This window comes from Scophthalmus maximus, chromosome 1 (genome assembly GCF_022379125.1).
Source record: "Scophthalmus maximus strain ysfricsl-2021 chromosome 1, ASM2237912v1, whole genome shotgun sequence".
NCBI lineage: Eukaryota > Metazoa > Chordata > Actinopteri > Pleuronectiformes > Scophthalmidae > Scophthalmus > Scophthalmus maximus.
In genome coordinates this window covers 6916736-6933604 of record NC_061515.1, presented here as the reverse complement: position 1 = coordinate 6933604, position 16869 = coordinate 6916736, and the positions used below count along the sequence as shown (strand labels likewise).

The following is a 16869-nucleotide window of genomic DNA, read 5'->3' as shown; positions in this document are numbered from 1 at the left end:
GTTAACTTGCTGTAACCCTTTTCCATGAGGTCAATATCAAATTCCTTTTTTTTTTACAAATATAAATATCTCCCCTGGTCTTTTCAAATTTGTATCCCCATCCTCTCTCTGTCTTCCTCTCACCCCCGCTCCCACTACCGCAGGTGAGCTGGCTGGGTCTCGAAGAAAATGCAGATGACCCCTGCAAGTTTACGCTTACCTCCAGATCATCCGGTGGCAGCCTGGAGAGGTACACCCTCCACTCGACGAGCCCCGGAGTCAGTCAACTCTGGGTCCACCAGGTCAGCCAGATACTGGAGAACCAGCGAAATTTCCTCAATGGTACGACATCAGTGGGCTCATCACGTTGCACATAAGAATTACAGGCTTACACCCATATACTGTTCCTTGGCCCTTTAGTGGAAGTGTACACTAGTAACGGTGGCTATTACAATTGAGTTTGAGGCTTTTCAACAGCTTCTTCAGCCTCCTTGAACTGAATAAGGAAGAGTTTTGACACAAATCCAAGTTTGTGACATGAATGGAACCTTTCCCCTCCTCCCCTCCCACAGCTCTCACATCCCCAATAGAGTACCAGAGGAACCACGTGGGTGGCGGCGGGCCGGGAGGTCCACCCAGCAGTAGCAGCAGCAGCAGCACTGGAGGACTGCCGGGAGGCAGCAGCTCCAATTGTACCCCCAACATGGGAGGGGGAGGCGGCGGCGGCGGCGGTGGCTCCGGAGGATCAGGGGGCAGCTCCTCCTCTCTGTGCGGCCCTCGCTCCCGGCCCTCCCGCATCCCCCAGCCATCCTCACGCCTCCCCCAGCCTGTCCACCACCACCACCCCCCGGGCCCTGATGGGCCCGACCGATCAGCAGGTATGTGGTCACCCTGCCAGCCCCAGTCCCTCCCCTCTAACCCCTACTCTGACACCACCACAAACGGGGAGCTGTTAGCCTCAGAGGTCCCTAAGATGAGGATGCTGGATAATCCTCATGGAAGTAACAGTAATAACAGTAACAGGTCACCAGGCAGCATGGAGGGCAGACACGGCCCCACAGGCCATGAAGAGACCCAGAAACATCAAACCGCCGGGATACCACAAATGGCCGTGGCGCCCCTGAATTTGCCCCAAAAAAGCCCTCGAATCGGGACGGTTCCGCCGCTGCTTTCGCCTCAGTCCCCTGGAGGAGGCGGAGGAAAGGAAACACTTGTCCCCTCCAGTCCGGCTCATAAAGGTAACGCTTTCTGGCCGATGGTCCCCGCCGTGCCTCCCTCTCATGCCAGCCGGCCGGGTTCCTTCTCCTACCCCAGTGACAATGGTAGTGGAGCGGACTCCTTGGGCAGAGGAAGCCATGGGACTTCCTCTCATCACCGGCACTCCGCCCACAGCAAGGACATAGACCGCATGAGTACCTGCTCCTCCACCAGCGAGCAGTCCATACAGTCCACCCAGAGCAACGGGGTAAGATGCCACGTCGAGGCCCAGGCTTCAGTGAGCTACTCACCAGTGACTAACCCGGCCCTCACTGACCGGCTGTCCCGTCAGTCACCCCGCTGCTGGCTCTGAGAATGGCTTGTACACGCTGCAACCACTGGAGCGGAGTTTAACGGCTATCTGAGTGCACTAACTTCACCGACAGTGTGTGTGAGAGAGAGAGAATCTTCTGGCCCCCCCCCCCCCCCCCAGTGTACTAACAGTGTGGATCTAACTCGCAGAGCAACTGTTGCATCGGCTTTTCTAAGACCCTCTCTCTGAGCTTCACACGCGTGTGCACTTCTCAACTTCAGCTAATAGACACTAACAGTTTCCAAATGATCGTTGAAAAAAACATAAAACACAAAACCTCTTTGATTGCTCTCATTGATTCTCCCTCTGGAAACTTCCCATGCAATAATCCCTGATCCCTGGTCCAAACTTTGTCCCGTATCAGGAGTTTGTTTCTCATTTTACCTCCCTTCTCCTCTTTTTTTTTTCCTTATCAACCAGCATTGAGTAGCTTTGAGACCACACCAGCTGATAGTTGCTCCACTTCGATCTGCTCTGTCTCTCTTCAAGATCATAGCGCCTTGTATGTTTATCTTTTCATAGCACTCTATCCTTTGAAACATATTCAACACCTCGGGCCTGATGTTAATAACTTCTGCTTCACAACTTCCCTCTCATGTAATGACTTCGTCGCCTGTAGACTGTAGACATCGCATAGGGGCAAGGTCATTCGTTTGTGTCACTGTCAATCAAATAATGAATTTGATTGGTTTGAAGCCACCGATCACACATCTGTCCCATTTTTTCAGGAATGTAGTTGCACGTGTGTATTTTGGTGTGAGTGTGCGTGTTTGTGTGAGGGCAAATGTGTTGGTTTGGGTGTGTGCGCAGTCTCGCATTGTGATAGTCTCAACTCTTTACAATCCTCTTCTCTTGACAGAGTGAAAGCAGTAGCAGCAGCAGCGTGTCCACCATGTTGGTGACCCAGGACTATGTGGCGGTGAAGGAGGATGAGATCAGTGTGGCGCAGGGTGAAGTGGTCCAAATGCTAGCCAGCAACCAGCAGAACATGTTCCTGGTGTACCGGGCATCCACCGAGCACTGCCCTGCAGCCGAAGGCTGGATCCCTGGCTATGTATTGGGACACACCTCATCCTCCATCACACCCGAACTCCCTGAAGGAACCATCAAGTAAGAACCAAATGGATGATTAGCGACAATAACAAGCAAGTGTAAATGACAGAATCCTGGAAACCTCAAACAGAATAGAACCTGTAATAATTTTTTTTTCTCTCTTTGGTCTTGGTTTGTTTTAGAAAATCATTATCATGGCACACAGCGCTCCGTATCCGACGGAAATCCGAGAAAAGAGACAAAGAGGGCAGGAAATTGGAGAACGGCTACCGCAAGTCTCAGGACAGCCTGGCCAACAAAGTCTCTGTTAAGGTAGAGGGCGTGAAGACAACTTTTACTTTGTCCTCTCTTTACACAATAATTTGTCCAATATCTAATGGGGGTTTTTTCTTGCATTTTCATTGCAGCTTCTAAATCCCAACTTCATCTATGATGGTATGTCCACATTGTTGTCATGAGCCCTAATGTTACGACCATTTAATTCTAACATATTTTTTAAAAAAGGGACTTAAGGGAACATCCTCATCTTCAACGTCTTCAATCTTCTTCCCCTGCAGCTCCCCCAGAGTTCCTTGTCCCTGTTGGTGATGCGGCATGCGAGAGTGGCGACAGTGTTACTCTGAGGTGTAAGGTGTGTGGACGACCTCGGGCCACAGTCTGCTGGCGGGGACCTGACAACGGCGCGCTTAGCAACAACGGACACTACAGCATCACCTACAGGTGACGGCGAATGCTCTCTACTTTGAGCTGTGTGAACTCTAACTTTACACTGGCCTGCCCTGTGAGACAGAAAACTCTTCTGTACATCTGGCCTCCATGTGCAGTTCAGCGAGTGTCATCCAGTGGCCTGCATATAGTGGATCTTGTTTTTGTAGCTCATCTCCCCCTCTCTGTGTTTCTACAGTGAGACGGGGGAGGCGGCCCTGCGCATCCTGGGAGTGTCCGCGGAGGACGGCGGCGTGTACTCCTGTGTTGCCACGAACGTGGCAGGCTCCGTCACCTCCTCCGCCAGCCTCAGGGTCTCAGGTGAGGATCCTGTCATGACATGCACCATTAAACAAAATGTTCATGAATGGGTAGGTGTACGCAGTTACAGGTTTCTTAACCGCTAACACAAATTGGCCCTCAAACACCAATTCATCCATCATCTATACCAGTGTATTTAAAGCGTTCTGAAATACAATATGTGTTCTCAGGAATCGCTGACGATGGCAGTGAAGTCCTCTGGAAAGGCAGCTTCGAGTCCCACTACACAGAGATCACTGAACTAGGAAGGTAGGAGTGTGCTGATGAAATCCCCCGCTTTTCTGACTGCCGCCGCTGGACCGTCATGTGCTTCTCCTTGACCGCATCAAAGCTTTTAAATACTCAGTCGTATTGATATTATCACCAGTGGGGAGCAATGGCAGTATTCAGGTAGAACTCGAGGTAATTTCCTTCGACTGATGTGACAAATTTAATTTTTAATATATCATCCCCAACCGATTTTTGCCTGTCCAGGCAAATGCACCAAGATGACATGATTATCTTTTCAAGCCTTTAAACAGATAAAGCATCTGCTGAAGGATTGGAAAGTGGGCCTGAAATCCATAAATGTAAAGGAGCAGTAATATGAACTAAATGTCCGGTCCCCCAGACTTACGGAAGACACGCTACGCAAAAATAGTTTATAGGTGCTCAGATAGTTCCTCAGCGTGAAATCTCTCTCCTCCCCAGGGGCCGGTTCTCTGTGACCAAGCGGTGTGACCAGAGAGGGAGTAAGTGGACGGTGGCGGCGAAACACATCAACAAGAAGCTGCTGCGCCGGGAGCAGGTGCTGCAGGAGATCAGACTCCTGCAGACTCTGGACCATCCCAACCTGGTCAAACTGCTGGACACGTACGAGACGTTCAACAGCTACATACTGGTCCTAGAGATGTAGGTCCACGTGTGTTGGCAACTCCCCCGTTGCCTGAAGAATGTAAACTGATAATCCCTGGGACGATTTCAAATGGCTGACAACATACTTAAAAGGCATGATGTGGGGTTTTTTTCTGTTTTCAGGGCAGACCAGGGACGTTTCCTGGACTACATCGTGAGCTGGGGGAACTTGACAGAGGAGAGGGTGGCTCTCTACCTCAGAGACATTCTGGAAGCCCTCCACTACCTGCACAGCTGGAGGATAGCACACCTTGATCTCAAAGTAGGCGCAGATTATTAACCTATTTTTTTTTTTCTCCCTGAGGTCATGCGGTGTCTGGAACACCGTGGGATTTTTGGAGCTTTATTCCAGATGATCGGGGAATTATCCCAAGCGGGTCATCGTAGAAACATCTGGGATGCATTCAATGTGTCAAATGATGATTTTCAAGCTTTTTATTGAACATGGTATTTAGTTGAATTTATCTGTTGTAAGGAGTAGATGAATGAATAATCAAATAAATGTAATCTCAGTCTCACTGATGCCTGCGGATCTGGATTTCCTTTTTCGGGGGTGCGGTTGAATCCTGTTGGGGACTTCTGTTATCTGTTTCCTATTTAAGGCATAAAATGCCCTCAAAAAGTAATTCTTTATATTTCTTCCTACTCCTGCAGCCAGAGAACATTTTGGTGGAACATGTATCTTCCCAGCCACTCATCAGGCTGACAGATTTCGGTGACGCCGTTCAGCTGGACCCTCCCTCCTCCTACGTCCATCCTCTCCTGGGCAGCCCAGAGTTCTCTGCTCCTGAGCTGATCCTGGGTCAGCCCGTCTCACTGACGTCCGACCTCTGGAGCCTAGGTCTGTGACTGAGAACGTGTGATTTGTGATCTCCAGCAGTTACTCGGTTATTTCAGCAAAGTACAGTAACAATGCATGTACATTTTTATTTTGACCTCGGGAAAATACAGGGATGAGAAAAGAAAAAAGGAGCAAAGTCAATAATGTTTTGTGAGACGCGTGAATTATGTAGTGAAAGATTGCGCATAAAATGTAATGGCTCCCACTTCACCGTGCTAGTGACTGACTGACTGACCTGTTGATTGATTCATCTACTCGTGTGTTGACTGACTGGATGATTCACAGGGGTGGTGACCTATGTGGTGCTCAGCGGCGCCTCTCCCTTCCTGGATGAGAGTTTGGAGGAGACTTGTCTGAACGTCTGTCGCCTGGACTTCAGCTTCCCCGAGGACTACTTCCAGGGTGTGAGCCCAGCTGCCAGGGACTTTGTCCGCCTGCTCCTCCAGGGGGAGCCGGGGCGACGGCCCTCGGCGGCCGCCTGCCTGCAGGAGCCGTGGCTGCGGCCTCAGGGTGTGACACACAGAGACACGGGACACGCCAACCTGAATCACACCCAGCCGCCATCGCCGAATCACCACGCCGCGCATCTGGACACCTCCCGACTCATTTCCTTCATCGAGAGGCGGAAGCACCAGAACGACGTTCGGCCCATTGGCACCGTCAAGGCCTTCCTACAGAGCCGCCTGCTTAACCACATGTGACTAACAGGCCACTAGGTAGATGTGAGAGCATGCACTGCTGGTGTATAGCGAAGGAATCCATGCGTGTCCAGCAAACTTTAGTGGATGAGCGATCTGGTTGCGATGAGACGTGCCGAGAGGGCCACCAGCGACGTGTCCCCGATGATTTCCTTTTCCCTCACTGGGCCACAAAATTCCTGCTGCTGCTGACTGACTGACTACTCTGCTGATAAACCCTTTGACTCTTCCCACTTGTCCTTAACCTTGGCATATCGTCGTTATGCCTGCACAACAAACGAACTGCTGGAATCGATTCGAGATTTCAATCTTTGACTCGGCAGGGAGAAAAACCGAGCTTTCTCAGCGAGCCAGCGTGAGCAAGTCGCGCGTCTCGGAGCGCGTTGAACGGAGGAAAATAGAATACTGTATAATAAGAGTAATTCAGGCTGCTTTCGGTTGAACACGTGAACGTGTTTGGGGTTTTTTTTGTAACGAGAGATTACTTTTTTTGTAAATGAAACCATGTACAGCAAGGAAACAGAACTGTCTTTATTAATACCTTTTGGAAAACAAAGGTTGGTTATTATGTTGAAAGAAGAACAAGAGAGATGAGATGTGTGTGAACAAAGTGGTGCCCGTCAGCAGGGTCCATTTACTCTAGATGAAGACCAAAACCACGCTCTCCAGAAGCACGTCGTAGTTGCGTTCAGTGCAATAGTTTGCTCAACTTCATGACCCCGCTTTTGGTTTGAAAGGTGAAATCATTTTCGGCTCGTGACACTGAGAGAAGTTGACTTGTCGTGAAAAAAAGGTGTTAAAGCTGTTCGGCAAAGCTTCTCCAATTTCAACCTGCATCCGCCTTATTTGTAAATAATGTATTGCTGCCTTTAGTTTTTCATTTCGAAGAATTTTTAAAAAAAGCTATTTAATTTGCCCAACATTAGTGAGCCCATGCAGTTGGTGAGATGGGTCACTTCCTGCGTGACCCTCGGTGGCCAGATTTGTCGCCACGGACAAACCGCTACTAGAAATGCACTCAGAAATTGCATCGACTCCCGTGTGCAATGTTGCAGCTTTAACATTTATGCAACTATTTATGAAGACGTGTTGTAGCCGTATTCTTAAAAAGGCATGTACGTACCTGGTACTGCGATAGATGTCTGTATTGTGTTGACTCTTATGTATTAAGTTCAGTATTAAAATCTGCAAAACCCCTCCGAGGGTTTTCAGAGATAATGTATAAAAAAAAATGTGTAAAATATAGGCACTTATGCTTTCATTTTGTCATTGTCATGTTTTTTTGTTTTTTTTCTTTAACAATACCAAAGTTGACTATGATTTCTTTTCCTGCTAAAATGTTGTTTTTATGATTTCTCATGTTAAGTTATAACAGAGCACACTGAACCCAGGCATATAAGTGTTTACATAGGTTCAGTCTGGCTTTATTTATTCTTATTGTATTAAGAGATTGTTAGGTGTTATTGCTAAAGAAAAAAAACTATTGCTTCACTTGTCTTTTCCTTCCTTTTTTTCAAGCTGTACACAAAGTGGTTTGCTGTGCAAGTTTGTTTGGCTTTCTGTAGGTAGATACTGGTGTGTGTCGCTGGATTTTTTTTGTTGTTGTTGTTGTTTTTAGCAACACATTTCGACATCATAAGACATTTTGACCAAGCAATAGGTTTGGGAAAAATGCTCATTGTGGCCCGCCCACCGTGGATTTGAAATGATCGGGGGAAAGCATTACGCTGTCTAGATAACATTTCAGATACATCCCTTTGGTAAATATCCATCAGCATTAACGGGCATCTGCCATGAGAGAGATCTCTTCCAGTTATTGTTTATTTGAATGAGCATGTCTTTAGGTTAAGAAGTTGTTGGAAGCTTCCTTTCTTCTTTTTTTCTTTTTTTAAGTGCCAGTGGAGAGAGTCAACCTAAAGCGGTGGCTGAAACAAAAACAAAAAACATGGATTGTTATTTTTATGTGAAGGTTGTAACAGTTACTGTCACATGATCTGATTTCATGTTTAAGAAGTCCGTCGTGTCTAAGTCTCTCGTTTGTTTTTTTTTTGTGTGTCATTTTTATTTATTGGTATGGATCTGGGTTTCCCAAATTCATGCTGTTATTCAGTCAATCCGATTCTCTCGAAGCCTATTCATGAAAAACAAAACCAAAACAAAAAAGATCCAAGTGATAAAATGCCTTTGGGAAACCCAGCCTGCTCGCGATGTAAAGCTGTACAGAGGGGTCGGGCAGGTTTGCCCACGCCCGGGACGTAAACCTCATAACGTTGTCATATTTTAAATACACACAGAACAAGACTGCAGCAATGTCATTTTGAATGTCTTATTATGACTCATTTTTACTTTTGCATGTATATTTCTTTGTACAGAAGATTGTGTTTACATGTTATTATGTGTTGTAAATATTTTATTTTGTCCTCTGGTTATTTTTGCCATTAAACGTGCAAGGAACAACCGGCGTCTTTGAAGCTTTTGTGTGCACATACACTTTTACACCCACATATGAAAGTATAGTCTGCCTTGAAAGCATTATTTGTCTGGTATTATTTCCCATAACCCTCGAAGTTTGGAAGCGGCGAGGTGGGCGCTGTATTCCCAGAATGAGTTGCAGACAGGGGGAAAAACCCCTGAACTTGTCAACGGACAAATCACAATAAGTGGAAAAACTCCAGTGATTAAACGATTTCCACACTGTGTACATGAAGGCAGATTTAAAATGGATAATTCATTTCTAAGTTAAAAACCTTGTGAAAAGGAACACACTGGCTTCACGTGTGGTTTTATGTTTTTTTTCATTATGGTGACAAGTGATATTTGGACTGACCCCACAACAAATAAAGCAAAGTGATTCTTTCAAAGTGAAAAGGACAATGAGATACGTACAGTAATACTGAGTGAGTGCATTTACTCTTACGAAGATCTGTACCTGCGATACCCATGATGAAAAAAAAGAAAAGACCCAGAGAAGTGCTGTTACTGATCTTATCTGCCCTCTGCAGATGCTGCTCCTCTGCGTGAATCGGCACACTGCTGTTTCATTGCTAAGAACGCACTATTCCCCCACCTCCTCCATTTCGCAAAGCTAAAGTAGTGATGTTACCGTAAGGAGTGCTGTTTTGACGATTTGACCTACAAAAAAAAGTGATTGCTATCTTCTGTGTGCTTGAACATTACAAAATGAGCAAGAAGCAGTCTGCGCCGCAAGCTGTTCCTCTTTTCATGTTCGACAGATTTACATATTGATGGGGAACAAACAGCAGCACAACAACGCCGCGATGTTCGCCGATCTGCCGATCAACCCCGATACCTGCAACTGCGATACCTGTCGCTCTGCGCGACCACGAGTGACTACACGGTACACAGTTGTTGTGTACACACACACACACGTATGTGTGACAGGAAGAAGCGCTATTCTTATCGGGTGTGAAATCCACCCTGCTCTTCTCTGCTGCGGCAGCTGCAACTAATATCTTTGCATAAAACCACAGACGACAATCTGTACACTATATCTCGTGATTAGAATCTCGAGCGCACACGAGCTGCGAAATAGGCGAATTCATTTCTTCCTCACGTCTTTATCTGAATGTCCTGCTTCACACATTTGGTATGATCGCTGATTGTCAGATTTTCAATTGACCACACTGTACTGTATCACTTCCAGACATTATTATCTTGCACTCCTTTGGCTGCCGGGCAGCCTTGTGACCCCTCGACCTACTTAGTTCAGCATAGAGTCACGAACAAAAGTCCCTGTCTGACTTACTTTTTCTTTTTTTTTTCTTAACGGTTCAAATGAGTTGAATCACCGAGACATGAAAGTGATCGACATGGGGTTTTTTTGATGACAGAAAGGGATTTTCTCAGCAGTCTGCAGGGATGATGGCATAATTGTGAAAAAATAGAAAACAGGTGAACTGCGGCTCACACTGTGGTACAGGTACCGTGGAAGCAGAAAGCTGTTTGGCCACTAGGTGGCACAATTGGGCTGATGTTGTTTTCACGACTTGACCTTGGTAAGTCATCAACTTTACATATATATATGTATATATATATAAACATATATATATATATATATATATATATATATATATATATATATATATATATATATATATACATATATATATATATATAAAAACATATATATATATATATATATATATATATATATATATATATATATATATATATATCCAACTAAAAGTGTGGAGGTGTGCTAATATGCCCAAAAAATGTACTTGATCTGTGTATTGATTATCTTGAAACGAGAAGAAAAAAAATGTGATGCCGATTGCGTTGTTCGGTCACTCGGGGGCGCCATATTCGAACTGCGTCGCCTCTCCGTCATGGCGTCTTGGGTCACGTGTTGCACCGCCGAACGCCGGGCAAGGTGGGTGAAGGAAACAGTCACGAAACATGATGTCATGCATGCAGCAGCAACATGGTCAACCCCGCCCCTCCTCTTTACCATATCGGTTTTCAACCAGTGAAAGTTGTCGGCAGCTTTGAAAACAGCTCTCACGGGGGAAACTCCTCGTCTCCGTGGAAGCCAGTGTGCTATTTCGAGGACCCCCCCCCCGTGTGCCCACAGGCACATTTGGGGTTTAGGTTGAGTCCGCCTCAGTCTATCCGTGGGTGTCGAACTGTGACAAGCACAGCCTCAAGAATGACATCAGACACAACAATCCACAGAAATGGGCGTCACAAGGCCACAGACGGATCCTCTCCCACCGACGGCCATGCCAAGACACAAAAGGAGGGCAAAGGGTACAGAGATGTAAACACTTTCAGTAAATATTTGTGGTATATTCATTATAGTTTTATTAGGAGAAAAAAATATAAACAAATATAATGCATACATGACATCAACATAACAAAAGAATGTGATCGTGTTGGCATGTTCAGGTTGCATATATAAAAACATTTACATTTAAAACTACTCACAAGCAGCTTTTCAGAATAAAATGAAATGAAAACCCTTTGAAAAAAAAAATTATATTTAAACATTTAACAGTCTGCACTGACATTTAGGGGCCACTTTGCACACATGCGGTCACTCCCCTGATTGTACATGCTAAAATAAGTTTACCAGTCAAGCTTACTACTCCTCAGTTTGAAAAACAGGTGCACAGTCATCTGTGGCTCTGAAGGAGCTCTGTTTTTATTGTTTTGATATTTTGCCTTACTGACAGCTGCAACAGACAGGAAGTTTGGGGACAGAGAGCGATGCTGTGGTTATGCTGTTATGCATGCAACTACTTGACTATGTATGTGTCTTCACGTGATATCGCATTGATGTCTACAGAGTATCTCCGATTGGGCTTTGAGTAATAGACAGCCCCGCATCAACAAAGACAAGGGTGCTAATTATGCTATTACTTCAATATCTTCATCCAAAGTAATGAACCCGAGCAGAAATTACTAGTACGGTGTTGAGAAAAATGCAATGAGGAGTTAATGGAATAGATTCTTGCTGGGGACACTTCTTCTTCTCTATTTAATTTTCAATCCTTTGGGTGATATATATAAATACTTACCATCCGCGAGAGGTCTAATAAGTGACTTTGACTGAGTTGATAGTAATGAAATTTTGCATACAAAGTACAATAATTGAATTTAAGGATTTAAGTACAAAAATCTCTACATCATACTTCTTTAAAGCTTATTAGAAATTATATGTATATATATATATATTCCTATTTAGTTTAATGTTTTTTGTAATAATGTTCAGAATTGTAAAAATGACAGCTCGGTTACATACTTCCTCTTCCAGGGTGTGATTTTAATTTTCAGGAACATTTTTGTTCTGCAACAGTGTGAAAACTGATGACACGTGGTCGTCAAATGAAAAGAAAGGTTTTTTTTGTTTTGTTTTTGTTGTTGTTTTTTTTGTCGTTGTTGATTTTTTGGGGGGTGGCGCTCATCTTTCAACCATCATCAGCTGATGATTATATGAGGTTTGGGAATGGGATTAAAGGGGAAAACAAAGTTATATTCAAGACCACTGTATGTCTGACTTGAACTTGCAGGTGCAGACACAGTCTGTTACCTTCTCACTCAAATTACCAAGTATAGTAAAAAATATTTACAGTGCAATTCCATTGTACATCCTTCTGTTGTATGCAGAACCTATAGAAAATATTGAAATGTGCATATATAGTACAATCAAGTTACATATTGTTTACAACAGAAAGATCAGACGTGTCTCAAATGCATAGCCTTGTGAGCTTTTCCTATAGTTTCAAAGATAAACCACAGACTAACTGCATTCCGAATTTTTCTGACCTAAAGTGCCAAAATTCAAGCTAAAACTAAATGATACTTGTAGGAAGTGTTAAGTGAACTTAAGGCCTATAATTAAATCCGCACTATACACAGCGGATGTCCTGATTTTGCCAAGTGGCTGCAACATTTTAGGGTTAGGGGTCAAGGTCGTTCTCTGTGACGACCCCACAAACGTCGATTGGCTGCGGGAGTTGTTGTCCCAGGAACCTCACACAAATTGTTGGTGTCAGGACAGCAGCCCGCTCGGCTGTACCAGGACGCGCTCACACAGCGGTGCTCCTCTCGTCCACGCTGGTGGTTTGCGAGTAGACCGACCCGGCCATTCTGGCCTGTGGTATGCAGACCTTGATCACCTGGCAGAGTCGGCAGGGAGCCCTGTTTATCAACCTCACCAGGTGCCTCCTGAACTTCTCCCCGACGAACACATACAGGATGGGGTTGAGGCAGCTGTGAGAGTAGGCGATGGCCTCTGTGACTTGTAGGGTCAATCTGATGGCTTTGCTGCTTTCACACTCGGTATAGTAATGCAGGAGCTCCAGTGCTTTCACGAACGACGCGACATTGTAGGGGACCCAGCAGCAGAAGAAAACCGCGACCACTACGAGAACCAACCTGATGGCCTGTTTCTTGGGCGACTGGCTGTACAGCAGCCTACAGACAATCTGTGAGTAGCAGAAACACATGAGGACAGCCGGGACCAGTAGACCCAAAATGTTCATTTTGAAGAGGCTAAAGACCCTCCAGGAGTGGGAGTTGGATAAACTGGTATAACTAAATGCATCCGTGGGATACGCCGGGAAGCACAACTGAGTTGTGTTGCCACTAGACTGTTGTTTGAGAAAGATCAAGTCAGGGAAAGAAGCCAAAAATCCAGCCACCCATGTCACAGCAGCTGCAATCAGTCCAAATGACCGGGTCCGTGCTCTCATAGCGTAGATGGCGTGCACCACAGCCAAGTAGCGGTCGATGCTCATTAGAGTGATGAAGAAGATCCCACAGTAAAAAACAATATGATAAACGCCCAGGATTACTTTGCACATAGCGTCTCCGAACAGCCACTGGTCCCGGGCTTGGTAGGCCAGAAAGGGAAGGGAGCACACTAGCAGCAGGTCAGCAATGGCCAAGTTGAGAAGACACACGTCGGTCATACTGCGGAGTCGCACGCCGCACGCAATGACCCAGATGACCAAAGTGTTCCCAAGAAGGCCGACGAGGAAGAAAGTGGTGTAGAGGGCCGGAAGAAAACGGGCCCCGTGACGCTCATACACACACCTCCCGAAGTCATGGTCAGGGTAGTCATATAAGTAATCTGTGAAGGCTGCTGGAGTGGAGCTTGTGAGAAGAACCAAAAACCAGCAAAGACAAATTAATGATCGGGACGTTTCATGAATTTACAACAATCTTGCTTAACATACTCTCTACAGTTTATTTTTTTATATACATGTTCTATGCACTGTAACTGTTGTAAGTACAAAAAAAACTTTCACTGTGTGTGTGTGTGTGTGTGTGTGTGTGTGTGTGTGTGTGTGTGTGTGTGTAGATGTGATCCTACCTTGGTACATCTGTCATAAATGGATTCTCACTGCCACGGAAAGCGGTGACAACAGGGACGGTTGTGTCCATGACCTACTTTCTGAAAATGACGACAGAAGTGCACACTTTATTTCCTGCAACTGTGATACAACGTTCGTATGTAGTATGTGAGCAGGTACATTTACCTTAAAGTAAAGTTTTGAAAACCCATGATGCATATTTCATTTCCTCCACAGTATTTGCCACAACCTTGATGGCTGCAGAAGCACGGTTAGCCTGTCCGTGTTTCGCAACAGCATAGCCTACAGTTTCTGTGCATGTCGTCGTGTTTCTTTTTCCCGTGGACAAACCTTTGACAAACCTGGTTTTGTTTGACCACAAGTATGCCAAACTAAAAAAAAACCCCACATTTCAGCACAGATAAAAACATGTGTGCCGGTGCAGCATATGAAGGGGCTGTGGTGTCCTTTTGCCAGTTCATGGTGTAAAAATGTACACGGTATCTGAAGAGCGAAAACTTTGTGCACAGTGACCACAGAGGAAGAAATCTGCACGTTTCTTATTGCGTACTGTCTGATCACTGTTGAGCATGTTCAAAAGTTATCAGAGGATGCACTGAGCTGACGCTGTTAAAAGATGGTTTTGAGGCACATGTCATGGTTGTAGGGTATTCATTTGTATTTAGTAGATAGCCTGATAGGCTGAGGAAATACATGATGAATGGTCAACTGCTGCTAATTAGTTTCTCATATTTAGCCATAGTCTGTCACTTTGACGGTGATATTTTTGCTGTTGCTGGACAATTTCTAGAATATGCGGACGTTTTGCCAATGAGCCATTTGGCGTGATGGCGACAGATAGTTGTCTCTGTGATGTTGCTGTCCCTCAATTGCAGTTGTGGACTGTGAAAGAGAGAGATAATCGTTAATTAGCTGTAGAATTGACTGATTACCACCCCAGTGAAAAAAATATATACATAAATAGACTTTGTAAAAGTATATTTCATATACTTAAGTTTACTTTTTTACGTTTAAAATTACTATACTTGAAGCTGTGTTAAAATGAAACAACTTAAGTTGTATTTAATATACTGGGAGTTGCACTTAAGGCATGCTTGAATATATTAAAAGCATATTTCTTGTGTATTTGTGTGTACTTTCACTAACCTGTGCTGAGCCCTCTCCCTCTTCACCCGGTCATGATGCAAATGTCAACCCGGTCTGTCGGCGCACGCACAGCGACAGTAGTGATCCTTCTATGGAAGGCTGAAAGTGCAGCTATCGTCTTAGAAAATGTTAAAAACGTAACAAAAATGCCGCGTTAAGACGTCATTTGTTGACGCGACGAGGCACATTTTCTAAGACGTTATCTGCGCTTTCGGCCTTCCATATCCTCCATCCATGACACGATGACGGAATGGCTGACGACAGGTGACGTAGGGAGGATCTCAACGCTCATTGGCTATCGCGTCAATTCGTCGCGCGAATATCCATAATTTATCGCCCGTGTTCAAATATTTCAACCTGAGCGATGGACGCAAATTTCGCCTGATTCATCGCGCAGATCAAAGCATTCGCGCCGCCCTGGTAAGTGCCACGAAATTCGCGTCTAGTCGCGTCTTTGCATGCATTGACTTTGTATGTGATCTATGGAACGAAAAAATTTGCATCGCGTGCGGTGTGAACGCACCTTTACATACTTATAGAAGCACAAACATACACCAAAGAAAAATTTACTTTTATGAAGTAGTACTTAGGTGCAACTTAGATGAAATACAGGCATTAGCACACTTTAAAAAAAAAATACTTGAACACATTTAAAAATACATTTTGGAAAGTGTACTTTTGAGAAGTATAATAAAGTGTATCTTAGATCAAGTGTATGTTGGAGTGAACTTGCAGTAAATATACTGTTAAAGTACATTAAATACAATAATTACAAATAGATTTTTGAAAACTATTATCTAAGTTCAACTTAAAAAACATGACATCAACACACTGTTGAAAAGTATATATTCATATAATTCAAAATATATTTTAAATTAAGTGCACTTTTAACAAATGTACTAAATTACAAATTAAGTTAAATTATCTTATTAATAAGGTTTGCAAAAACTACTTTGAATACACGTTTATTGTATTTATAACTCTTTTACTAATTAAGTATTTTTTGAGACACCGTAACTATACTTCAACACAAGTAGGAATGTACTTGTTTAAACCTTTTACACACATTATATGTTAAAAGTATAATTTCAGTATAAAATAATATACTCATTTTTCACTAGGGCAGGATATCTTAGATAAATGTTCTCTACAAAACAGTGTTTTGGAGCAGAGGACCTGAGACTATAAGTGTCCTTAGTTGTAGTATCTGCACTGGTCATGACGTTGGATGATCGTGTCAGAGCTCGAGTAAAGTCCGTGTTTGTGATATCGAATACCAACTGTACGCCCGACCATTTTGTGCATTTGTTTGCATTGGGCTTTTGTCCATTTCGACTCTGATAAAGACACAGACATTTTGAAATGTTTGTGTTTGCAATGTTACAGGCTGTCTCTCCCCCTTCGGACAGAAAGACAATTTATACTTGTGTGATGAAATACTACAGACCCATCATTTGTGTCAAATTGTGGGGAAAAAAAGCCAACTAAACAAATAACTTTACCTGCCTGCAATGGCCAGACGAAAGCTGATATTGGTGGGTTCCGTATGTGGAAGTGGACGGCCAAATCTCCGCCCAAGGAAGTGCTCGTTTGTTTATCCAATTTTGCGCGGCGCGGGAGAGATTGTTTGCATATCACAAGTGAGCAGGTATAAGAAGTGTGCAACCCTTTTCAAATGTAAGCCCATCCACCAAACCATGGTATCTGGGTGGGCTTGTGGGTTTGACGGTAAGCAACATTGTGACTTCCTCAGATCTCAAAAAGCATATATAATGCAACAGACCGCAGTGTCTGCGGCTGCACTGAACCAGAGCATGTACG

At 44.4% G+C, this 16869-nt stretch overlaps 2 protein-coding genes across 10 annotated transcripts in view; one reads left to right on the top strand and one right to left on the bottom strand.

Moving 5' to 3' along the window:
• The window catches only part of triob (trio Rho guanine nucleotide exchange factor b), a 95400-nt gene extending 86882 nt beyond the window's left edge, over positions 1-8518 (top strand). For 4 of the 5 annotated variants that reach the window (XM_047332833.1, XM_035629603.2, XM_047332812.1 and 1 more), the window contains 12 exons: positions 144-321; positions 552-1444; positions 2409-2659; positions 2785-2914; positions 3010-3037; positions 3160-3322; positions 3507-3628; positions 3799-3877; positions 4319-4519; positions 4646-4784; positions 5177-5363; positions 5649-8518. In XM_047332833.1, coding sequence (XP_047188789.1) covers positions 144-321; positions 552-1444; positions 2409-2659; positions 2785-2914; positions 3010-3037; positions 3160-3322; positions 3507-3628; positions 3799-3877; positions 4319-4519; positions 4646-4784; positions 5177-5363; positions 5649-6064 — 2787 coding nt within the window. In that variant the 3' untranslated portion in view covers positions 6065-8518. Of the gene's footprint in view, positions 1-143; positions 322-551; positions 1445-2408; positions 2660-2784; positions 2915-3009; positions 3038-3159; positions 3323-3506; positions 3629-3798; positions 3878-4318; positions 4520-4645; positions 4785-5176; positions 5364-5648 lie in introns of those variants that run through there. The other variant, XM_047332821.1, reaches the window with a different exon arrangement.
• A 2343-nt stretch (positions 8519-10861) lies between these two features.
• Positions 10862-16785, bottom strand: cabz01093075.1 (C-C chemokine receptor type 1). Of its 5 annotated transcripts, none has more exons than XM_035650177.2 (3): positions 16551-16785; positions 13902-13982; positions 10862-13681 (listed from the first exon to the last, which is right to left on the bottom strand). In XM_035650177.2, exons 2-3 carry the CDS (start codon positions 13970-13972, stop codon positions 12613-12615), a joined length of 1140 nt encoding a protein of 379 aa, XP_035506070.1. In that variant the 5' UTR covers positions 13973-13982; positions 16551-16785; the 3' UTR covers positions 10862-12612. The 5 variants fall into 5 exon arrangements, with proteins under 5 accessions (XP_035506070.1, XP_035506229.1, XP_035505989.1 ...); XM_035650336.2 differs by having other exon boundaries at positions 16555-16760; XM_035650096.2 differs by lacking the exon at positions 16551-16785 and adding an exon at positions 15049-15153 and having other exon boundaries at positions 13902-14784.
• Between the last annotated feature and the right edge of the window lie 84 nt (positions 16786-16869).

Excerpts from the sequence above, each read along its gene's own strand:
- cabz01093075.1 (XM_035650177.2), bottom strand. The coding sequence starts at position 13,972 with ATGGACACAACCGTCCCTGTTGTCACCGCTTTCCGTGGCAGTGAGAAT. Across the intron at positions 13,682-13,901 it reads TTTATGACAGATGTACCAAG|CTCCACTCCAGCAGCCTTCA; the intron begins GTAGGATCACAT and ends TCTTCTCACAAG.